At 42.1% G+C, this 21,679-nt stretch overlaps 5 protein-coding genes and 1 pseudogene across 5 annotated transcripts; all 6 read left to right on the top strand.

The window, feature by feature from the left end:
• Nucleotides 1–21: 21 nt before the first annotated feature.
• LOC130531896 (protocadherin alpha-3-like) lies at nt 22–2,625 on the top strand. Its single transcript, XM_057044071.1, is given in 2 exon segments — nt 22–1,802; nt 1,805–2,625. Coding segments are annotated over 2 exon segments (2,421 nt in total). The 5' UTR covers nt 22–202.
• A 626-nt stretch (nt 2,626–3,251) lies between these two features.
• LOC130531612 (protocadherin alpha-8-like) lies at nt 3,252–5,821 on the top strand. The gene has a single exon (XM_057043689.1). The coding sequence runs from the start codon at nt 3,425–3,427 to the stop codon at nt 5,804–5,806; it is 2,382 nt and encodes a 793-aa protein (XP_056899669.1). The 5' UTR covers nt 3,252–3,424; the 3' UTR covers nt 5,807–5,821.
• A 676-nt stretch (nt 5,822–6,497) lies between these two features.
• On the top strand, nt 6,498–9,390 carry LOC130531653 (protocadherin alpha-8-like). Its single transcript, XM_057043738.1, has one exon. It carries the CDS (start codon nt 6,952–6,954, stop codon nt 9,373–9,375), a length of 2,424 nt encoding a protein of 807 aa, XP_056899718.1. The 5' UTR covers nt 6,498–6,951; the 3' UTR covers nt 9,376–9,390.
• Nucleotides 9,391–9,801: 411 nt separating this feature from the next.
• Nucleotides 9,802–12,371, top strand: LOC130531652 (protocadherin alpha-8-like; annotated as a pseudogene).
• Nucleotides 12,372–14,030: 1,659 nt separating this feature from the next.
• LOC130531897 (protocadherin beta-6-like) lies at nt 14,031–16,104 on the top strand. Its single transcript, XM_057044072.1, has 3 exons — nt 14,031–14,036; nt 14,870–15,733; nt 16,090–16,104. Exons 1-3 carry the CDS (start codon nt 14,031–14,033, stop codon nt 16,102–16,104), a joined length of 885 nt encoding a protein of 294 aa, XP_056900052.1.
• A 222-nt stretch (nt 16,105–16,326) lies between these two features.
• LOC130531711 (protocadherin alpha-8-like) lies at nt 16,327–18,890 on the top strand. The gene has a single exon (XM_057043821.1). The coding sequence runs from the start codon at nt 16,503–16,505 to the stop codon at nt 18,873–18,875; it is 2,373 nt and encodes a 790-aa protein (XP_056899801.1). The 5' UTR covers nt 16,327–16,502; the 3' UTR covers nt 18,876–18,890.
• The last annotated feature ends 2,789 nt before the right edge of the window (nt 18,891–21,679 follow it).

Genomic DNA, 21,679 nt, shown 5'->3' on the forward strand with positions numbered 1-21,679 from the left:
GTTGCTGACAAGCCCTTCCCATCTCTGGATCATATTTGAAGGTGTTTTTCAGGCGGAGCATCTATGATGCGATGCTTCTAATGAAATAGCTGCTTTTCTCTCATTTGAGAATCGTCTCATGGATCCTATTTGGGAAATTTAATTCTCATTTGGACTATTGTTTGCACGTTATCAAAGATTTCTAATTATTTTAAGCTCCACAATGACACGAGGACAAAGACGCCGGCTGAATAGCCGCTCGGTTGCCGTTATTGTGCTGCTCTGCTTTGTTGAGCGGATCTTGGCTCAGTTACGTTATTCTCTTCCTGAAGAAATACAAGTAGGACATCCTGTCGGAAATGTGGCCAAGGATTTAGGGCTCGACATCAGTTCTCTGGCAGCCAGACGGTTTCGCATTGTTCCCGGACCGAACCATCACCTGTTTCAGTTAAACCACAATAACGGGATGCTGTCCGTCGGGAAAAAAATAGACCGCGAGGAGCTCTGCGATGGAACCAAGGTGTGCTTAGTTAATCTCAAAATTGTTGTTGAAAGTCCACTGGAAATACACTATGTTGGAGTTGAAATAGCGGATGTGAACGACCATGCACCAACGTTCCCAGAGAGCGAGCAGCGCCTGGAAATAGCCGAGCACACTCCTCCCGGGACGCGCTTCCAGATTCATGCAGCGAGAGACCCCGATGTCGGCACTCTCACAGTTCGATCGTATAAGCTGAGCCAGAATGATTGTTTTGAGATTGAAATCAGAGATACGGAGGAAGACAAGATTCCGTTTCTCGTGCTGAAAAAGCCTTTGGACAGGGAGCAAAAAGCGCAGCACAATTTGACGTTAACGGCTCTCGATGGGGGGAATCCGTCAAAATCCGGGAGCTTAAGTTTAACCATCGAAGTGTTAGATACAAACGATAATCGGCCTGTTTTCAGCAAAGACATATATACCGTGTCACTGGATGAAAATGCACCGAAGGGGACTCTTGTGGTGCAGTTAAACGCGACAGATCTAGATGAAGGTTTGAATGGCGAAATTGAATATTCATTTGGAAAAACGCAAAAGAAAAAAGTGCAAGACACGTTTGAACTCGACGGGTTGACAGGTGAGATTAGAGTCAAAGGACAAGTGGATTTTGAGGACACTGAGATTTATAGATTAGACATACAGGCCTCTGATAAAGGTCAGCCACCGTGGACAGCCGAAAGTAGAGTCGTGATCAAAATAAGGGATGTTAATGACAACCAGCCAGAGGTTGAAATTACATCATTGTCTACTTCAGTTCCAGAAGATGCAAAGCACGGCACTGTTATTTCTTTAATCAGTATCAGGGACAGGGACTCTGGACTCAATGGAAAAGTTATTTGTAAAATAACTGGTGATGTCCCCTTTGATTTGACCCCATCTATTGAGGAAAACATGTACTCCCTTGTGACTAAAGGCCGCTTAGATCGAGAAGCTGTGTCTCATTATGATATTGTGATTACAGCTACAGACTGTGGTGAGCCCCAGCTCTCCACTGTGAAATCTCTCACTGTTTTTGTTTCTGATGTAAATGACAATAGACCCATTTTTAATCAGAACCCATTTGAACTTTATTTGGTGGAAAATAATGCCCAAGGTGCATCGATATTCTCTCTAAGTGCTGCTGATGATGATCTGAATGAAAATGCAATCGTGAACTACAATATTGTCAGAGGCGATGGGCTGCAAAATGACTTGACATCTTTCCTCAATATCAATTCAGAGAACGGGCAAATTTCAGCTCTCAAAAGTTTTGACTTTGAGACCCTAAAAACGTTCCAGTTCCAAGTGTTGCCTCAGATTCTGGAAGTCCGTCACTGAGCAGCAACGTGACAGTGAACGTGTTCATTCTGGATCAGAACGACAACGCTCCAGTCATCCTGTATCCAGTCAGCTCCAACGGTTCTGCTGAAGGTGTGGAGGAGATTCCCCGCAATGTGAACGCAGGACACTTGGTGACTAAAGTCAGAGCCTATGATGCTGATATAGGATATAACGGCTGGTTGTTGTTCTCACTGCAGCAAGTTAGTGACCACAGTCTCTTTGGTTTGGACCGCTACACAGGACAGATCAGAACACTGCGCTCATTCACAGAGACAGACGAGGCTGAGCATAAACTGGTCATACTGGTCAAAGACAATGGCAACGTTTCCCTGTCAGCAACAGCTACTGTGATGGTCAAACTGGTGGAGCCCAAAGAGGCTTTTGCTGCTTCTGACCTTCAAAGTTCTGCAAAGGACGATGAGGACAGTCACGTGACTTTTTATCTGATGATCACTTTGGGCTCCGTGTCAGTTCTCTTCATCATCAGCATCATCGTCCTGATTGCAATGCAGTGCTCCAAATCTCCAGACTACACTTCTAAATATCTGCCAGAGACTAATTATGATGGGACACTGTGCCACAGCATCCAGTACAGATCAGGAGACAAACGCTACATGTTAGTTGGACCCAGGATGAGTATAGGATCTACTATAGTACCAGGCAGCCACGCTAATACGCTGGTGCTCCCTGACAGGAGGAGAAACAATGAGGAGGTAAGTGATCTAAACCATCACACTTTGTCTTTAACTTTGTCTCATCACTTGCTTTTGAAATTAGATTTATGGTAATGTTCTAAATTATATTTGGAACATTGTGTAATGATTTTGCTTTTCATGTAAACTATAAAAGTACTGTTTATGTGTTTATAAGCTGTTGATGTTTTGGAAATGGGGTTATAGTCCATTTATTCAGACTGAATGTTGAATTTTGTTAATGGTGTTGATTATCACATGTATAGTTTATACTGACTCCTTTGGTGGTAAAACAAACATACAAACACACACACACATGAACACTCACACACAGACTCTCATACACAGACACACACACACAGACACACACACACACACACACACACACACACACACACACACATTTACATTCAAATAAAATTCTCAGACTCAAACAATTCAATACTTTTCATAGCAGGAAGTGTAGTCTGATGTATTCTGAATGCGGAATAAATTCTTTATTTCTCACAATTTAGAGGGTTTTAGAATCAATATGCAGTTTAATAATAATGTTTGCTCAGAACATTGATATGGGTGATTGAAATTTAACCCTCAACCATTACAACATACATGCAGCACTTTTACGCTCTATTTTTATTACGTCGTATGAATGTTAGAAGCATGTCACACCACACGGTGTCAGTGTCATATCAGCTTGTACTGTTCGTCCCTCCCTGTTGAGGGAGGTTTTGTTCTCATGAGCAGAGGCAGCATCGCAACAAAATCGAGGGATGCTTTGTTGTTCGGGGCACAGATACACCGACATCACCTCAAACATTTTGATATTGTATTTTGGTAATCAGGCCCCTTTTTGTGTGGAGGACCTCTGAGTGGATATACTTATCGAACAGGAAAGATGGGAGCTGGAGGACAACGACGGAGAACACTGTCCTTGTGTCTGGTCCTGCGTTTCTCGGTTCTGCTTAGCTGTGTGGATTGGCTGTCCGCTCAAGTAAAATATTCGGTGCCAGAGGAGGTAAAGGTGGGATCAGTTGTTGGAAATGTTGCCAAAGATCTGGGACTGGACATCAGTACTCTGGAGGAACGACGCTTTCGTATTGTTTCGGGAACAAAGGAGGTTGATTTCGAAGTAAATCAGAATAACGGCGTTTTGTCTGTGCGTAAAAACCTTGACCGGGAGGGGCTTTGTGAAACAGTGGTTCCCTGTTTAATGAACCTTAAAATTGTAGCAGAAAACCCCATGGAAATACATTATGTGACCGTAGAAATAATAGATGTAAATGATAATTCGCCGACCTTTCAGGAAGACGAAAAAATACTGGAAATATCAGAGTCCACGGTTCCTGGCAAGCGTTTCCAGCTGCCGTCCGCGCACGACCCAGATGTTAGCGCAAACACACTTCGCGTCTACAGATTAAATCAGAACGAGTACTTCAACATTCAGATTCGAGAGAGAGCAGAGGACAGAATACCGTTCCTGGTTTTGCAGAGGTCGCTGGATCGGGAAAAACTCCGCGAGCACCATTTAATCCTGACAGCGGTTGATGGTGGAAATCCGCCGAGATCGGGAACACTCAACGTCACGGTGATCGTTCTGGATTCAAACGATAACCACCCCATATTCAGCCAAGAGGTCTATTCTGCAGATATACCCGAAAACGTAGCTGCGGGCACGAGCGTGATTAACGTAAAGGCAACCGATTTGGATGAAGGAGCAAATGGAGAGATTGAATATTTGTTCGGCGGTCAGCTGGATCGGAAGATATACGATATATTTGACTTAAATAAAGAGACGGGTGAAATAAAAGTGAAAGGGGAAATTGATTTTGAAAAGGTGGAAATCTTTAAATTGGACGTGCACGCCACTGACAAAGGCCAACCTCCTATGAGCACGGACTGCACGGTCATAATAAAAGTGCTGGACCAGAACGACAACACGCCTCAAATTGAAGTGACCTCTCTGTCGACCAGGGTATCAGAAGACTCCAAATCTGGAACTGTTATTTCTCTTATCAGCATCGCAGACCGGGATGCTGGTTTAAACGGTAAAGTCATTTGCAGCCTTTCTGACAACGTGCCGTTTGATTTAAAGCCATCATATCAGGATAATATGTATTCTTTAATTCTGAAACAACCTTTGGATCGAGAACTGGTTTCTTACTATGACATCACAATAACGGCGACAGACTGTGGTCAGCCAGCTCTGTCTGCCTCCAGAACTTTTCGTATTGACGTTTCAGACGTGAACGACAATGCTCCTGAATATTCACAGAATCCGATCGAGCTGTACCTGGTAGAGAATAACGTTCCCGGAAACCAGATTTTTTCCGTGACTGCCTCGGATAAAGATTTGAATGAAAATGCTGCTGTAAGTTATCATATAATAAGAGAGGAAAGTAGCTTCGGGAAATATACAGGATTTTTAAATATCAATTCTGAAAATGGACAAATTTCAGCTCTCAAAAGTTTTGACTTTGAGACCCTTAAAACATTCCAGTTCCAAGTTGTTGCTTCAGATTCTGGAAGTCCGTCACTGAGCAGCAACGTGACAGTGAACGTGTTCATTCTGGATCAGAACGACAACGCTCCAGTCATCCTGTATCCAGTCAGCTCCAACGGTTCTGCTGAAGGTGTGGAGGAGATTCCCCGCAATGTGAACGCAGGACACTTGGTGACTAAAGTCAGAGCCTATGATGCTGATATAGGATATAACGGCTGGTTGTTGTTCTCACTGCAGCAAGTTAGTGACCACAGTCTCTTTGGTTTGGACCGCTACACAGGACAGATCAGAACACTGCGCTCATTCACAGAGACAGACGAGGCTGAGCATAAACTGGTCATACTGGTCAAAGACAATGGCAACGTTTCCCTGTCAGCAACAGCTACTGTGATGGTCAAACTGGTGGAGCCCAAAGAGGCTTTTGCTGCTTCTGACCTTCAAAGTTCTGCAAAGGACGATGAGGACAGTCACGTGACTTTTTATCTGATCATCACTTTGGGCTCCGTGTCAGTTCTCTTCATCATCAGCATCATCGTCCTGATTGCAATGCAGTGCTCCAAATCTCCAGACTACACTTCTAAATATCTGCCAGAGACTAATTATGATGGGACACTGTGCCACAGCATCCAGTACAGATCAGGAGACAAACGCTACATGTTAGTTGGACCCAGGATGAGTATAGGATCTACTATAGTACCAGGCAGCCACGCTAATACGCTGGTGCTCCCTGACAGGAGGAGAAACAATGAGGAGGTAAGCGTTCAAATTACTTTTTGATGGTTTTTCTGTATGCCCCAGTCTCTTGTTAACAGTTAGAACCACCACGATAAATGTGTTTGTTCTGTTTCTTCATAAGAGTTTAATCTGCTCTGGCATCTGTCTTTGCAATTGCTAGTATAAACGTTGCCTATTGGAACATAGATATTTTGGCTTCCTTTTTGTTTCCAACCATTGATTTTAATGAATTGTGTGACTTGGTTTTTAACATATCTGTGGTAAATCTTTGCAAATCAAATCAATCTTTATTTATATAGCGTCTTATACAATCAAAATTGCTTCAAGGCGCTTTCCAGAATCCCAGGGCCTAACCCCAGACAAGCAACAAGATGCATGAACAAGTAAAACAGATAGACAGTCAAATCAAAGCAGTATAATGAAATCATGTAAATGTCCGAAAAGGGTTAGGAACAAAAATAATTTACTCCATTCTGCCCCTTCTCCATAAATTATTGATAATAGTTATTTATGCTGCTTTAAAATTAGTAATTTCTGTTCTAATATACATACACACACGCACGCACACACACACACACACACACACACACACACACACACACATACACACTCTTTTTTTCCATTACAGTTCTTAATTATGCTGGCAAAATGTAAACCAAAATTGGCAAACAAAACGAAAATAAACAATGACCATATGATGACATTCAATAACCCTCAATTACCCTCATCCTTATGAAAAATATGTTTATGTTTTTTTTAATCAGTGCTCTGTGATTACAAATAGCTGGTGTGCATCAGCAATCACTTTTATGAGCAAACCTTCACCCTTCCAGGAACACGCTTAAACGATACAACATATTATATTGTCCATCTTTTTTGATGGCGGCAACAAATCAATTTATAACTCGACCCACGTACTCTCACAACGAGCATATTATTGTTGTTGTTGTTGTTGGTGTTGTTTTTCTTAATATATTTTTACCCATTTCCGGCCGTTCACAAAGTTCTCCTCTGGGTGTCACTGTAATATCGAGTCTCCATCGTCCCCCCACCAGAAAAAGCTTTTGTTTCCAACCTCACAGATCAGAAACTCGACTGATCCCGAAGGCAGACGGATGTGACCGGATGTTTTGTGCATACACACATTTTAACCGCTGATAAACACCTTGGTGTGTTTACGCAGTTGGATGAATATGGGGAGCAAAAACCGATTTCGATCAAGTGACCGGTGGATGATTTTTCACGTCCTTTTTCTGCTGCTGTGTGGGAAGCGAGCTTGGGCTGATTTGCGTTATTCGGTTCCGGAGGAGATGAAAGAATCCACCGTTGTTGGCAACGTTGCAAAGGATCTTGGTCTCGAAAAATCCTCTCTGGCTGATCGGCGTTTCCGTGTTGTATCAGGATCTAAAGACGGTTTCTTTGAAGTAAATCCGGACAATGGTGCTTTACAGATTCGCAGGAAGATCGACAGGGAGGAGACATGTCAGGGAAGTGGCGCATGCCTGATGGAGCTGAAAATTGTTGTAGAAAATCCACTGGAGATGCATCATATTGTTGTCGAAATCACCGATGTCAATGATCACTCGCCCAGGTTTTCTGAAAAGGAGCAGCGATTTCAGATAGCAGAGCAGACCTCTCCGGGGACGCGGTTCAAATTGCAGGCGGCCCGGGATCCAGATTCTGGGGTGAACGCAATCCGCACTTACACACTATCATCAAATGATCACTTTGATTTAGGAACAAGCCAAGGTGAGGAGGACAAAACACCATTTTTAGTGCTGAAGAAATCTTTAGACCGAGAGAAAAGTAAACAACACTCGCTACTTGTTACAGCGGTTGATGGAGGCAAACCTCCGAGATCAGGAACGCTGAACATTTCCGTCATTGTTCTTGATAATAATGATAATCTTCCCGTGTTTATTAAGGATACGTATCAAATTGAAATCAATGAGAATGTCCCTGCTGGTACTACAATAACAACAGTGAAAGCGATAGATCCAGACGAAGGGACTAATGGAGAAGTGGAGTATACTCTAGGCGAGGCTCCAACACGTAAGATCTATGATATATTTGAAATAGATGGTGTCAGTGGACGTATCATTCTGAAGGGAGTCTTGGATTTTGAGGAAAATAGTATTTATAAACTTGATATTGAGGCGTCGGACAAAGGGACACCTCCTTTAACTGGAGGGTGCAGAGTTATTGTAAAGATTAAAGATGTTAACGACAATCCTCCAGAAATAGAAGTGACATCACTGTCAAACACTGTCCCTGAAGATTCAAAGCCTGGAACTGTTATTTCTCTGATCAGTGTGAGTGATAAAGACTCTGGTGTCAACGGAAAAATTATTTTACGCATCAACACGGGTGTTCCATTTGCATTAAAACCTTCCTATAAGGAGAACATATATTCAATTGTAACTACAGAGTTTTTAGACAGAGAGATGATTTCTGATTATGAAATAATTATACACGCTATTGACTGTGGAGAACCCCCCTTATCTACGACACAAACCTTAAACATTCATATATCAGATGTAAACGATAATTGCCCACATTTTATACAAAATCCATTTCGTTTTTATTTATCAGAGAACAACATTGCTGGAAAGCCGATATTCTCTGTCACTGCCACTGACAAGGATGCCAATGAAAATGCAGCAATTTCTTTTAATATTGTGAGAGGTGGGAGTGAACATGAGGTAGCGTCCTTTATAAATATCAATTCAGAGAATGGACAAATTTCAGCTTTGAAAAGTTTTGACTTTGAGACACTAAAAACGTTCAAGTTCCAAGTTGTTGCCTCAGATTCTGGAAGTCCGTCACTGAGCAGCAACGTGACAGTGAACGTGTTCATTCTGGATCAGAACGACAACGCTCCAGTCATCCTGTATCCAGTCAGCTCCAACGGTTCTGCTGAAGGTGTGGAGGAGATTCCCCGCAATGTGAACGCAGGACACTTGGTGACTAAAGTCAGAGCCTATGATGCTGATATAGGATATAACGGCTGGTTGTTGTTCTCCCTGCAGCAAGTTAGTGACCACAGTCTCTTTGGTTTGGACCGCTACACAGGACAGATCAGAACACTGCGCTCATTCACAGAGACAGACGAGGCTGAGCATAAACTGGTCATACTGGTCAAAGACAATGGCAACGTTTCCCTGTCAGCAACAGCTACTGTGATGGTCAAACTGGTGGAGCCCAAAGAGGCTTTTGCTGCTTCTGACCTTCAGAGTTCTGCAAAGGACGATGAGGACAGTCACGTGACTTTTTATCTGATGATCACTTTGGGCTCCGTGTCAGTTCTCTTCATCATCAGCATCATCGTCCTGATTGCAATGCAGTGCTCCAAATCTCCAGACTACACTTCTAAATATCTGCCAGAGACTAATTATGATGGAACACTGTGCCACAGCATCCAGTACAGATCAGGAGACAAACGCTACATGTTAGTTGGACCCAGGATGAGTATAGGATCTACTATAGTACCAGGCAGCCACGCTAATACGCTGGTGCTCCCTGACAGGAGGAGAAACAATGAGGAGGTAAGAGTCGAAGATTACATTCATTTTTTATTAATACTCAATTTATCTTACAATCTTATCAAATAACAATGTCACTTAAAAAAATCCACAAAGTTTGGTCATCTCTAACTTTCATAATGGCATCTTTAATCAATGCAATGTGGCTGTTGACTGATGTGTTTTTCTTTTTTGTAACTTTTGTGATTCTGAAGTTGCACCATTCATCTTTATGCTTTCGGGTGCTATGGTCCTGGACCATGGAATTATATTTTCTTATCTAAAGATTGCTTGAATGGAGTGATTGTCATAAAAAACGCTGTGTATGAAAAAACAAATGTTTGGTGTTCTGGTGAGAAGAGGCATTTTTATGATATTTAGCTGGATTTGGATAATTATTAGCTGTACACCAGACATGAAGATAGTAGTCCACTGGGTGTCAGTGTTACAGTAGATATAAAAAGGCTGTACCCAAAATCGACTCTGCCTCCTTTTAATAGGATTCTGTGGTTTTCGTCTCCACCTCTCAGAGGGTGGCTGCATGGCGGATCATGAGCTGCGCTTTTACGCACAAACGGATTTTTTTCCCTGAAATTTTAATCCATAACAACTGATGTTTTTGTAAACAGACTTCCTTTGTGGACGTTGTTCCGAGTGTGCACACCACAAAATACAAAGGAAAAGGAGGTACAACGATGGGTTGGTCGCGTTCTCTTCTTTTTTCTCTGCTGCTCTGCTCAGCCCAGCACACCTTTGCCCAGATAAAATACTCGACAGCAGAAGAAGTTAAACTGGGCACCACAGTGGGAAATGTTGCCAAGGATCTGGGCCTGGATGTGAGTAATTTAATGAGCAGACGTTTTCGCATTGTTTCTGGAGGTCAGGAGGCGCTGTTTGAGGTAAACCCGAACAATGGAGCGCTCTATGTTCACAAGAACCTCGACCGAGAGCTGCTATGCGACACAAACAGCGTTTGTGTGATAGATCTGAAAATAGTCGTTGAAAATCCCCTGGAAATCCACTATGTCGCAGTGGAAATCACGGATGCTAACGACCACGCGCCTGCCTTTATCGAAAAAGAAAAGATAATAGAAATCGCGGAAAACACCTTACAAGGAGCGCGGTTTCAGTTACCTGGCGCCCGTGATCCCGACATCGCCATCAATTCTGTCCAACGCTATAAACTTAGTCACAACGAGAATTTTCACCTTGAAATTCGAGAGAGGGGAGAAGATAAAATCCCTTTTTTAGTTCTGCAGAGGAACTTGGACAGGGAGCAAAAGATGAACCACAGTTTGATTTTAACTGCTGTGGATGGCGGAACCCCGCAAAAGTCAGCAAATCTCAACATTACCGTAAATGTTCTTGATATAAACGATAACAGACCTATGTTTTCAAAGGAGGTTTATTCTGTGATATTACAAGAAAATGCTGCTTTAGATACAGTTGTAATGAAGGTCAAGGCAACCGACTTAGACGAGGGGAGTAACGGGGATGTCGAATATGTAATCGGGGGCGATATTACCACTAACGCGCAGGGGCTGTTTAGTTTAGATAAAAACACCGGAGAAATCCGACTTAAAGGGAAAATCGACTATGAGACGACCGATGTTTTCAAGTTAGACGTCCAAGCCTCTGACAAGGGTCAGCCGCCGATGACGACAGACTGTAGAGTTATAATTAAAATCCAGGATGTCAATGATAACGAGCCGCACATTGAGGTGACATCGATAACAAGCATGGTGCCAGAGGATTCAAAACACGGCACTGTGGTCGCTCTGATCAGTGTGACAGACAGTGATTCTGGTCTGAATGGAAAAGTCACCTGCAGTCTGTCGGGGAGCGTACCGTTTGAATTAAAACCGTCATTCAAAGAAAACATGTATTCCTTAGTGACAAAAGAATCTTTGGACAGGGAAAGCGTGTCTCATTATGATATTTTAATAACAGCGAGAGACTACGGTGATCCCCCTCTTTCCACGTTAAAAACATTGAGTATTCAGGTGTCAGATGTGAATGATAATGTCCCACAATTCTCTTCAAGGACACTGGAACTATATTTGACGGAGAACAACACTCCTGGAGAGTCAATATTTTCCGTGAGTGCATCTGATAACGACTCAAACGATAATGCTGTTGTGTGCTATCATATAATGAGAGGAGGAGGTGTTCAGAATGATATGGCAGCATTCCTGAATATTAACTCGGAGAACGGACAAATTTCAGCTCTCAAAAGTTTTGACTTTGAAACTCTAAAAACGTTCCAGTTCCAAGTTGTTGCCTCAGATTCTGGAAGTCCGTCACTGAGCAGCAACGTGACAGTGAAGGTGTTCATTCTGGATCAGAACGACAACGCTCCAGTCATCCTGTATCCAGTCAGCTCCAACGGTTCTGCTGAAGGTGTGGAGGAGATTCCCCGCAATGTGAACGCAGGACACTTGGTGACTAAAGTCAGAGCCTATGATGCTGATATAGGATATAACGGCTGGTTGTTGTTCTCACTGCAGCAAGTTAGTGACCACAGTCTCTTTGGTTTGGACCGCTACACAGGACAGATCAGAACACTGCGCTCATTCACAGAGACAGACGAGGCTGAGCATAAACTGGTCATACTGGTCAAAGACAATGGCAACGTTTCCCTGTCAGCAACAGCTACTGTCATGGTCAAACTGGTGGAGCCCAAAGAGGCTTTTGCTGCTTCTGACCTTCAAGTTCTGCAAAGGACGATGAGGACAGTCACGTGACTTTTTATCTGATGATCACTTTGGGCTCCGTGTCAGTTCTCTTCATCATCAGCATCATCGTCCTGATTGCAATGCAGTGCTCCAAATCTCCAGACTACACTTCTAAATATCTGCCAGAGACTAATTATGATGGGACACTGTGCCACAGCATCCAGTACAGATCAGGAGACAAACGCTACATGTTAGTTGGACCCAGGATGAGTATAGGATCTACTATAGTACCAGGCAGCCACGCTAATACGCTGGTGCTCCCTGACAGGAGGAGAAACAATGAGGAGGTAAGAGATTTGTAGTTAAATGTTTTTCTGATTACTCAGATGTGTACCATGTTGATGAATGTTATTTATGATGGAAAAAGAGAGGAGATTGTTGGGTCTGAATTTTACCCAGTTCTCAAACTAGAAAATTGACCTTCAGTCCTCTTTGTGCTGCTTACCTACAGATTTATCTTCCAGGAAAAACACATAAAAAATAAAAAAAAATAATGAAAACATGTCAGCATAAATAACTATTGAAAGCAGTATTATTATCATTCCTAGTTTCTCACAGCTCCATACTTGATTCATTTATATCATGTTTGGCAAATGCTGGTAAATATTTTTAAGTAAAACCCTTTGAATCATAACACTCAGTACCTTAACCAAGGTAGTTTTCTGTGTTAACTAGAGTGTTTTTCTTCTCTTTTGAAGCTATTTTGCCTTCTATCCAGAAGGCTTCTTCAGTACTTTATGTACAGGTCTTAACAATGATTGCAGTTATCCTTTTTCTTATTGAAGAGTTTATTTTATTTGTTAGTTCTTGCGCTGTTTTCTCTTCATGACAAATGAATATAGATTTTTTAAAAGGGTAAACTGAGATCCATTTGCTTTCCATGGTGCTGAAATTCTTGGAATCCAATCAGAGAAAATCTCTCTCTGGTCAGTCAACAATTCTTTTTTTTACTTCTCACTATCTTGTACTGCAGTGTCTACAATTCTAAAAACAGAGGTAAATAATTAATAATACACGTAGAACTGCCCATTATAGTCTGAAAATACTGAAATGACGGGTTGTTTTTACGAGTATAATAACGGGCATCTTTTTAATATAATTGTGTTCTTGGCAACTGTGAACCACGTGGTTTCTCCCCCTCTTGGTGTCACTGTTACATCAAAAGTGCCATAAACGGGAACCAGACCCTCCTCGCTGAAGGCTTTGTTCGGTAGCTCACAGCTGAGGATGCACTCGATTTCATTCTGAGCCTCGGTGAGTCCGGGACCTCTATTTCCTATATGCGATATTGAAAAGGTCGGAATTACACAATCCGATTGTTGCTGACACAGGCTCGTGTGTGGATGCGTTTGGGAATCACGATGGGAAATAAAACACGTCGCTTTGGATCCCGTTCCTGCTTTTTCCTTTTTCCTTTTTCCGTCCTGCTGATTTTCGGGAAGGCTGTGGCTGAACTGCGGTATTCAATTCCAGAGGAGACGAGAGAAGGAACCGCTGTTGGAAATGTCGCTAAAGATCTTGGAATGGATAGAACATCGCTGGCTGATCGGGGATTGCGCGTTGTTTCTGGATCTAAGGAGGCTTTTTTCGACGTGGACGCGGACACTGGTGCGTTAAAGGTCCGTAAGAAAATCGACAGAGAGGAGACGTGTCCGGGCAGAAGTGCGTGTTTGATTGAGCTTAAGATTCTTGTTGAAAACCCTCTGGAAATACATTATGTTGTTGTAGAAATCACCGATATTAATGATCACTCACCTAGTTTTCCTGAAACTGAACAAAGGATTCAAATTGCAGAGCAAACATCATCGGGGGCTCGATTTCAGCTGCGTGTTGCCCGCGATCCGGACTCCGGCGTGAATTCCATCCGTACATATTTAATATCAGCAAATGATCATTTTGATATCGAGACGAGTCAAACCGATGAAGATAAATAAAATCCACTTTTGTTGCTAAAGAAACAATTAGATAGAGAGGAAAAACAGAAGCACTCGTTAGTTGTGACAGCGGTTGATGGAGGTAAACCTCAAAGATCTGGAACATTAAATGTTTCCATTATTGTTCTTGATAATAATGATAATAGACCCCAATTACTAAGGAAACATATCAAGTAGAAATTTTCGAAAATGTTCCCGTTGGGACAACTGTACTAAAGTGAGTGAGTGCAATAGATCCAGATGAAGGAGCTAATGGAGAAATAGAGTACAGTCTGAGCGAGGCCATACATCAAAAAATCTCCAATTTGTTCGAATTAGATAGTTTGACTGGACAGATTAAACTGAAGGGAATGTTGGATTATGAAGAATCAGAAACATATAAATTAGATATTGAGGCGTCGGACAAAGGGACACCTCCACTAACGAGTCGTTGCAGAGTTATTGTAAAGGTAAAAGATGTTAATGACAATCCTCCAGAAATAGAAGTGACATCACTGTCAAACACTGTCCCTGAAGATTCAAAGCCTGGAACTGTTATTTCTCTGATCAGTGTGAGTGTGATAAAGACTCTGGCGTCAACGGCAAAATTATTTCCCGCATCACTTCAGACGTACCTTTTGAGCTGAAACCTTCCTATAAGGAGAACACTTACTCTATCGTCACAAAGGCATTTTTGGATCGGGAAATGACATCACACTATGAAATAATAATACAGGCTGTTGACTGTGGTGAGCCGCCTTTGTCTACTGTTAGAAGTATTCAGGTTCAGGTATCGGATATAAATGACAACAGTCCCAGATTTATCCAGAATCCTTTACAGTTTTATCTGGTGGAAAATAATGTTGCTGGAGCTTCAATATTTTCTGTTAGTGCAACAGACAATGACGTGAGTGAGAACGCTGTGATCAGTTATAGTATCGCAAGGTTAAACGATGTGACGTCATTCTTGAACGTAAACTCAGAGAACGGACACAAATTTCAGCTCTAAAAAGTTTTGACTTTGAAACTCTAAAAACGTTCCAGTTCCAAGTGGTTGCCTCAGATTCTGGAAGTCCGTCACTGAGCAGCAACGTGACAGTGAAGGTGTTCATTCTGGATCAGAACGACAACGCTCCAGTCATCCTGTATCCAGTCAGCTCCAACGGTTCTGCTGAAGGTGTGGAGGAGATTCCCCGCAATGTGAACGCAGGACACTTGGTGACTAAAGTCAGAGCCTATGATGCTGATATAGGATATAACGGCTGGTTGTTGTTCTCACTGCAGCAAGTTAGTGACCACAGTCTCTTTGGTTTGGACCGCTACACAGGACAGATCAGAACACTGCGCTCATTCACAGAGACAGACGAGGCTGAGCATAAACTGGTCATACTGGTCAAAGACAATGGCAACGTTTCCCTGTCAGCAACAGCTACTGTGATGGTCAAACTGGTGGAGCCCAAAGAGGCTTTTGCTGCTTCTGACCTTCAAAGTTCTGCAAAGGACGATGAGGACAGTCACGTGACTTTTTATCTGATGATCACTTTGGGCTCCGTGTCAGTTCTCTTCATCATCAGCATCATCGTCCTGATTGCAATGCAGTGCTCCAAATCTCCAGACTACACTTCTAAATATCTGCCAGAGACTAATTATGATGGGACACTGTGCCACAGCATCCAGTACAGATCAGGAGACAAACGCTACATGTTAGTTGGACCCAGGATGAGTATAGGATCTACTATAGTACCAGGCAGCCACGCTAATACGCTGGTGCTCCCTGACAGGAGGAGAAACAATGAGGAGGTAAGAGACTGTGAACTTTTATTCGTTCTTCTATTTACTAATGTCACCAGTGAAACACATAATACTATTTTTTTTAGTCAAGGTATTTAATAATGTGTGTATCATTTCTTTCAGTAATTAGGGGGATCATTTTTAAATAGATCTGAATTCAATTTGTTTGTTAATATTTTAGCAAAAAGTTCTATGTATTGGTTTTTAAAAAAAATAGATTATAAATATTTGTTATTACATGTGATCACTGTTCGAACCAGGCCAGACTAATGTCTGTACTGAACAGTTGCTGCAGGTGTTGTGTTAACTTGTACAAGCACAGTTATTTCTTAGGTCAGTCGGGCGCGGTTTCTCTCTCCCTGCAGCACTTTGAACCTTGAGCAGTCTGAGGCTGGAGTTCTGTCCTTGGTGCTGAAACACGTCCGGCTGGCATTCATAAAATAATCCCAGCCATGAAGTTTTTTTTTTAGAAAACCAGTTTGATGCAGGCTATACTACTATTCAGTGATTAGTTTTATATTTGCTCATATATTCGTTCATGTAAATGAGACGTTCTCCGTTTTCTTTACCACTGGGTGTCACTCTTACACCGGCAACTTAGTCCACGGTGTCCCTCCCCTTAAAAACCTTTGTTTGCTGAACAGACTCGAGTCTGTATTTGGTTCAGACAGAATCAGAGTGTAGTAGAATTTCGCTGCTTCAAATTATGCGTTAATTAGCGGGTTGGACGTTCATTTCTTTTGTGTTTTGCTCACCGTCATCCGTGTGTTGCTGGATAATGATGAAGATCGTCAGAGAAAACCATCGACGGGGGGTTCGTCGGATTTCTTTTTATTTGGCTCTAGTGCTGCTGTTCGGGGAGCAGGCTTCGGCTCAGATACGGTACTCTGTTCCAGAGGAGGTTCGAGTGGGAACTGTGGTGGGAAATGTGGCAAAGGATCTCGGCCTTGATAGCGGTTCTTTGACTGATCGACGGTTCCGCGCTGTGTCTGGAAACGAGGAGGCTATTTTTGAGGTGAACCAGAATAACGGGGCTCTGTTCGTGCGCAAGCACATCGACAGGGAGCAGCTCTGTCAGGGCAGCGGCGCTTGTGTAATGGAGCTGAAAATCCTGGTGGAGAATCCTTTGGAGATACACTACATAAATGTGGAAATTACCGATGTGAACGATCATTCTCCTACATTTCCCGAGAAGGAACAGACGTTTGAAATCGCTGAGCACACATTACCAGGAAGGAGATTTCAGTTGCACACTGCTCGTGATCCTGATGCTGGAATTAATTCGATTCGAACCTACACGGTGACCGCAAACGAACATTTTGAAATAAGTGTACGACAAAGTGATGCTGGAAAGATTCCATTTCTAGTGCTTAAGAAATTGCTAGATCGAGAACATAAAGATAAACACACGCTAATAGTTACAGCTGTAGACGGAGGAAAACCTCCGAGATCAGGGGCGTTAAATGTTACCATTATTGTTCTTGATATTAATGATAACCGTCCGACATTTACTCAAGAGATGTATCAAATTTCTATGAAAGAAAATATAAAAATTGGCACCTCTATATTTAGTCTGAATGCAACAGATCCCGATGAAGGAATTAATGGAGAAATTGAATACAGATTTGGAAAAACTGTGAAAAAATCAGTCTTTGACATTTTTGAACTGGACAAATTAACTGGAGATATTAAAATAAAGGGATTAGTGGACTATGAGCAAAATGACATGTATGAACTCGATATTGAGGCATCAGATAAAGGAGCACCACCATTATCGGGTGAGTGTAGAATTGTTATTAAGATTTTAGACGTCAACGACAATCCACCGGAAATAGAGGTGACGTCACTGTCCAATACTGTACCTGAAGGTTCAAAGCCTGGAACTGTTATTTCTCTGATCAGTGTGAAGGATAAAGACTCTGGAGTCAATGCAAAAATAATTTCCCAAATTTTGAATGATGTCCCATTTGAATTAAAGCCTTCATACAAAGAAAACACATACTCTGTTGTCAGCAGGGGACCCCTAGACAGAGAGGAGGTGTCCAGTTATGAAATATTGATTAAAGCCTTTGATTGTGGAGAACCTCCCCTGTCAGCTCTAAAAACACTGAACATTTATTTATCAGATGTTAACGACAACAGCCCACATTTTGAACAAAGTGCTTTATTTTTTTATCTGGAGGAAAATAATATTCCAGGAAAAACAATATTCTCCGTGAATGCAAAGGACAATGATATTAATGAAAATGCAGAGATTACCTATGACATTCTGAGAGACGTCAGTCATAATGACATACTTTCTTTTCTAAATATCAATTCAAAAACTGGACAAATTTCAGCTCTGAAAAGTTTTGACTTTGAAACTTTGAAAACGTTCCAGTTCCAAGTTGTTGCCTCAGATTCTGGAAGTCCGTCACTGAGCAGCAACGTGACAGTGAACGTGTTCATTCTGGATCAGAACGACAACGCTCCAGTCATCCTGTATCCAGTCAGCTCCAACGGTTCTGCTGAAGGTGTGGAGGAGATTCCCCGCAATGTGAACGCAGGACACTTGGTGACTAAAGTCAGAGCCTATGATGCTGATATAGGATATAACGGCTGGTTGTTGTTCTCACTGCAGCAAGTTAGTGACCACAGTCTCTTTGGTTTGGACCGCTACACAGGACAGATCAGAACACTGCGCTCATTCACAGAGACAGACGAGGCTGAGCATAAACTGGTCATACTGGTCAAAGACAATGGCAACGTTTCCCTGTCAGCAACAGCTACTGTCATGGTCAAACTGGTGGAGCCCAAAGAGGCTTTTGCTGCTTCTGACCTTCAAAGTTCTGCAAAGGACGATGAGGACAGTCACGTGACTTTTTATCTGATCATCACTTTGGGCTCCGTGTCAGTTCTCTTCATCATCAGCATCATCGTCCTGATTGCAATGCAGTGCTCCAAATCTCCAGACTACACTTCTAAATATCTGCCAGAGACTAATTATGATGGGACACTGTGCCACAGCATCCAGTACAGATCAGGAGACAAACGCTACATGTTAGTTGGACCCAGGATGAGTATAGGATCTACTATAGTACCAGGCAGCCACGCTAATACACTGGTGCTCCCTGACAGGAGGAGAAACAATGAGGAGGTAAGAGATTTGTAGTTAAATGTTTTTCTGATTGCTCAGATGTGTACCATGTTGATGAATGTTATTTATGATGGAGAAAGAGAGGAGATTGTTGGGTCTGAATTTTAGCCAGTTCTCAAACTAGAAAATTGACCTTCAGTCCCTCTTTGTGCTGCTTACCTACAGATTTCTCTGACAGGAAAAAAAACATAAAAAACAACAAAAATGTTATAATAGAATGTATTATTCTCAAATAATTATTGAAAGCAGTATTATCAATTCCTTGTTTCTCACGGCTCCATACTTGATTAATTTATATCATGTTTGGCAAAAGCTGCTAAATATAAAGTCAAACTCTTTTGAATCATAACACTCAGTACACAGGTCGTAACAATGATTACAGTTATCCTGTTTCTCATTGAAGAGTTTTCTTTTATTTGTTACTTTTGGTGCTGTTTTCTCTTTATAATAGATGAATATAGATTTTTTAAAAGGGTAAACTGAGATCCATTTGCTTTCCATGGTGCTGAAATTCTTGGAATCCAGTCAGAGAAAATCTCTCGTCTGGTCAGTCAACAATTCTTTTTTACTTCTCACTATCTTGTACTGCAGTGTCTACAATTCTAGAAACAGAGGTAAATAATTAATAATACACGTAGAACTGCCCGTTATAGCCTGAAAACACTGAAATGACGGGTTGTTTTTACGAGTATAATAACGGGCATCTTTTTAATTAATTGTGTTCTTGGCAACTGTGAACCACGTGGTTTCTCCCCCTCTTGGTGTCACTGTTACATCAAAAGTGCCATAAACGGGAACCAGACCCTCCTCACTGAAGGCTTTGTTCGGTAGCTCACAGCTGAGGATGCACTTGATTTCATTCTGAGCCTCGGTGAGTCCGGGTCCTCTATTTCCTATATGCGATATTGAAAAGGTCGGAATTACACAATCCGATTGTTGCTGACACAGGCTCGTGTGTGGATGCGTTTGGGAATCACGATGGGAAATAAAACACGTCGCTTTGGATCCCGTTCCTGCTTTTTCCTTTTTCATTTTTCCGTCCTGCTGATTTTCGGGAAGGCTGTGGCTGAACTGCGGTATTCAATTCCAGAGGAGACGAGAGAAGGAACCGCTGTTGGAAATGTCGCTAAAGATCTTGGAATGGATAGAACATCGCTGGCTGATCGGGGATTGCGCGTTGTTTCTGGATCTAAGGAGGCTTTTTTCGACGTGGACGCGGACACTGGTGCGTTAAAGGTCCGTAAGAAAATCGACCGAGAGGAGACGTGTCCGGGCAGAAGTGCGTGTTTGATTGAGCTTAAGATTCTTGTTGAAAACCCTCTGGAAATACATTATGTTGTTGTAGAAATCACCGATGTTAATGATCACTCACCTAGTTTTCCTGAAACTGAACAAAGGATTCAAATTGCAGAGCAAACATCATCGGGGGCTCGATTCGAAATACACGCAGCCCGCGATCCGGACTCCGGAGTGAATTCCATCCGTACATATATACTATCAGCAAATGATCATTTTGATATCGAGACGAGTCAAACCGATGAAGATAAAACCCCACTTTTGTTGCTAAAGAAACAATTAGATAGAGAGGAAAAACAGAACACTCGTTAGTTGTGACAGCGGTTGATGGAGGTAAACCTCAAAGATCTGGAACATTAAATGTTTCCATTATTGTTCTTGATATTAATGATAATCGTCCTGTATTTACTAAGGATACATATCAAGTCGAAATTTTCGAAAATGTTCCTGTTGGCACAACTGTAACTAAAGTGAGTGCGATAGATCAAGATGAAGGAGCTAATGGAGAAATAGAGTACAGTCTCAGCAAAACATTAGTACGTAACGTTTATGACATATTTGAACTGGATAGATTAAATGGTAAAATTCGGCTTAAGGGGCTGTTGAATTATGAAGAATCAGAAACATATAAATTAGATATTGAGGCGACGGACAAAGGGACACCTCCACTGCTAACGAGTCGTTGCAGAGTTATTGTAAAGGTAAAAGATGTTAATGACAATCCTCCAGAAATAGAAGTGACATCACTGTCAAACACTGTCCCTGAAGATTCAAAGCCTGGAACTGTTATTTCTCTGATCAGTGTGAGTGATAAAGACTCTGGTGTCAATGGAAAAATTATTTCCCGCATCACTTCAGACGTACCTTTTGAGCTGAAACCTTCCTATAAGGAGAACACTTACTCTATCGTCACAAAGGCATTTTTGGATCGGGAAATGACGTCACACTATGAAATAATAATACAGGCTGTTGACTGTGGTGAGCCGCCTTTGTCTACTGTTAGAAGTATTCAGGTTCAGGTATCGGATATAAATGACAACAGTCCCAGATTTATCCAGAATCCTTTACAGTTTTATCTGGTGGAAAATAATGTTGCTGGAGCTTCAATATTTTCTGTTAGTGCAACAGACAATGACGTGAGTGAGAACGCTGTGATCAGTTATAGTATCGCAAGGTTAAACGATGTGACGTCATTCTTGAACGTAAACTCAGAGAACGGACAAATTTCAGCTCTGAAAAGTTTTGACTTTGAAACTTTGAAAACGTTCCAGTTCCAAGTTGTTGCCTCAGATTCTGGAAGTCCGTCACTGAGCAGCAACGTGACAGTGAACGTGTTCATTCTGGATCAGAACGACAACGCTCCAGTCATCCTGTATCCAGTCAGCTCCAACGGTTCTGCTGAAGGTGTGGAGGAGATTCCCCGCAATGTGAACGCAGGACACTTGGTGACTAAAGTCAGAGCCTATGATGCTGATATAGGATATAACGGCTGGTTGTTGTTCTCACTGCAGCAAGTTAGTGAC

This window comes from Takifugu flavidus, chromosome 9, assembly GCF_003711565.1.
Source record: "Takifugu flavidus isolate HTHZ2018 chromosome 9, ASM371156v2, whole genome shotgun sequence".
NCBI classification, from domain to species: Eukaryota; Metazoa; Chordata; class Actinopteri; order Tetraodontiformes; family Tetraodontidae; genus Takifugu; species Takifugu flavidus.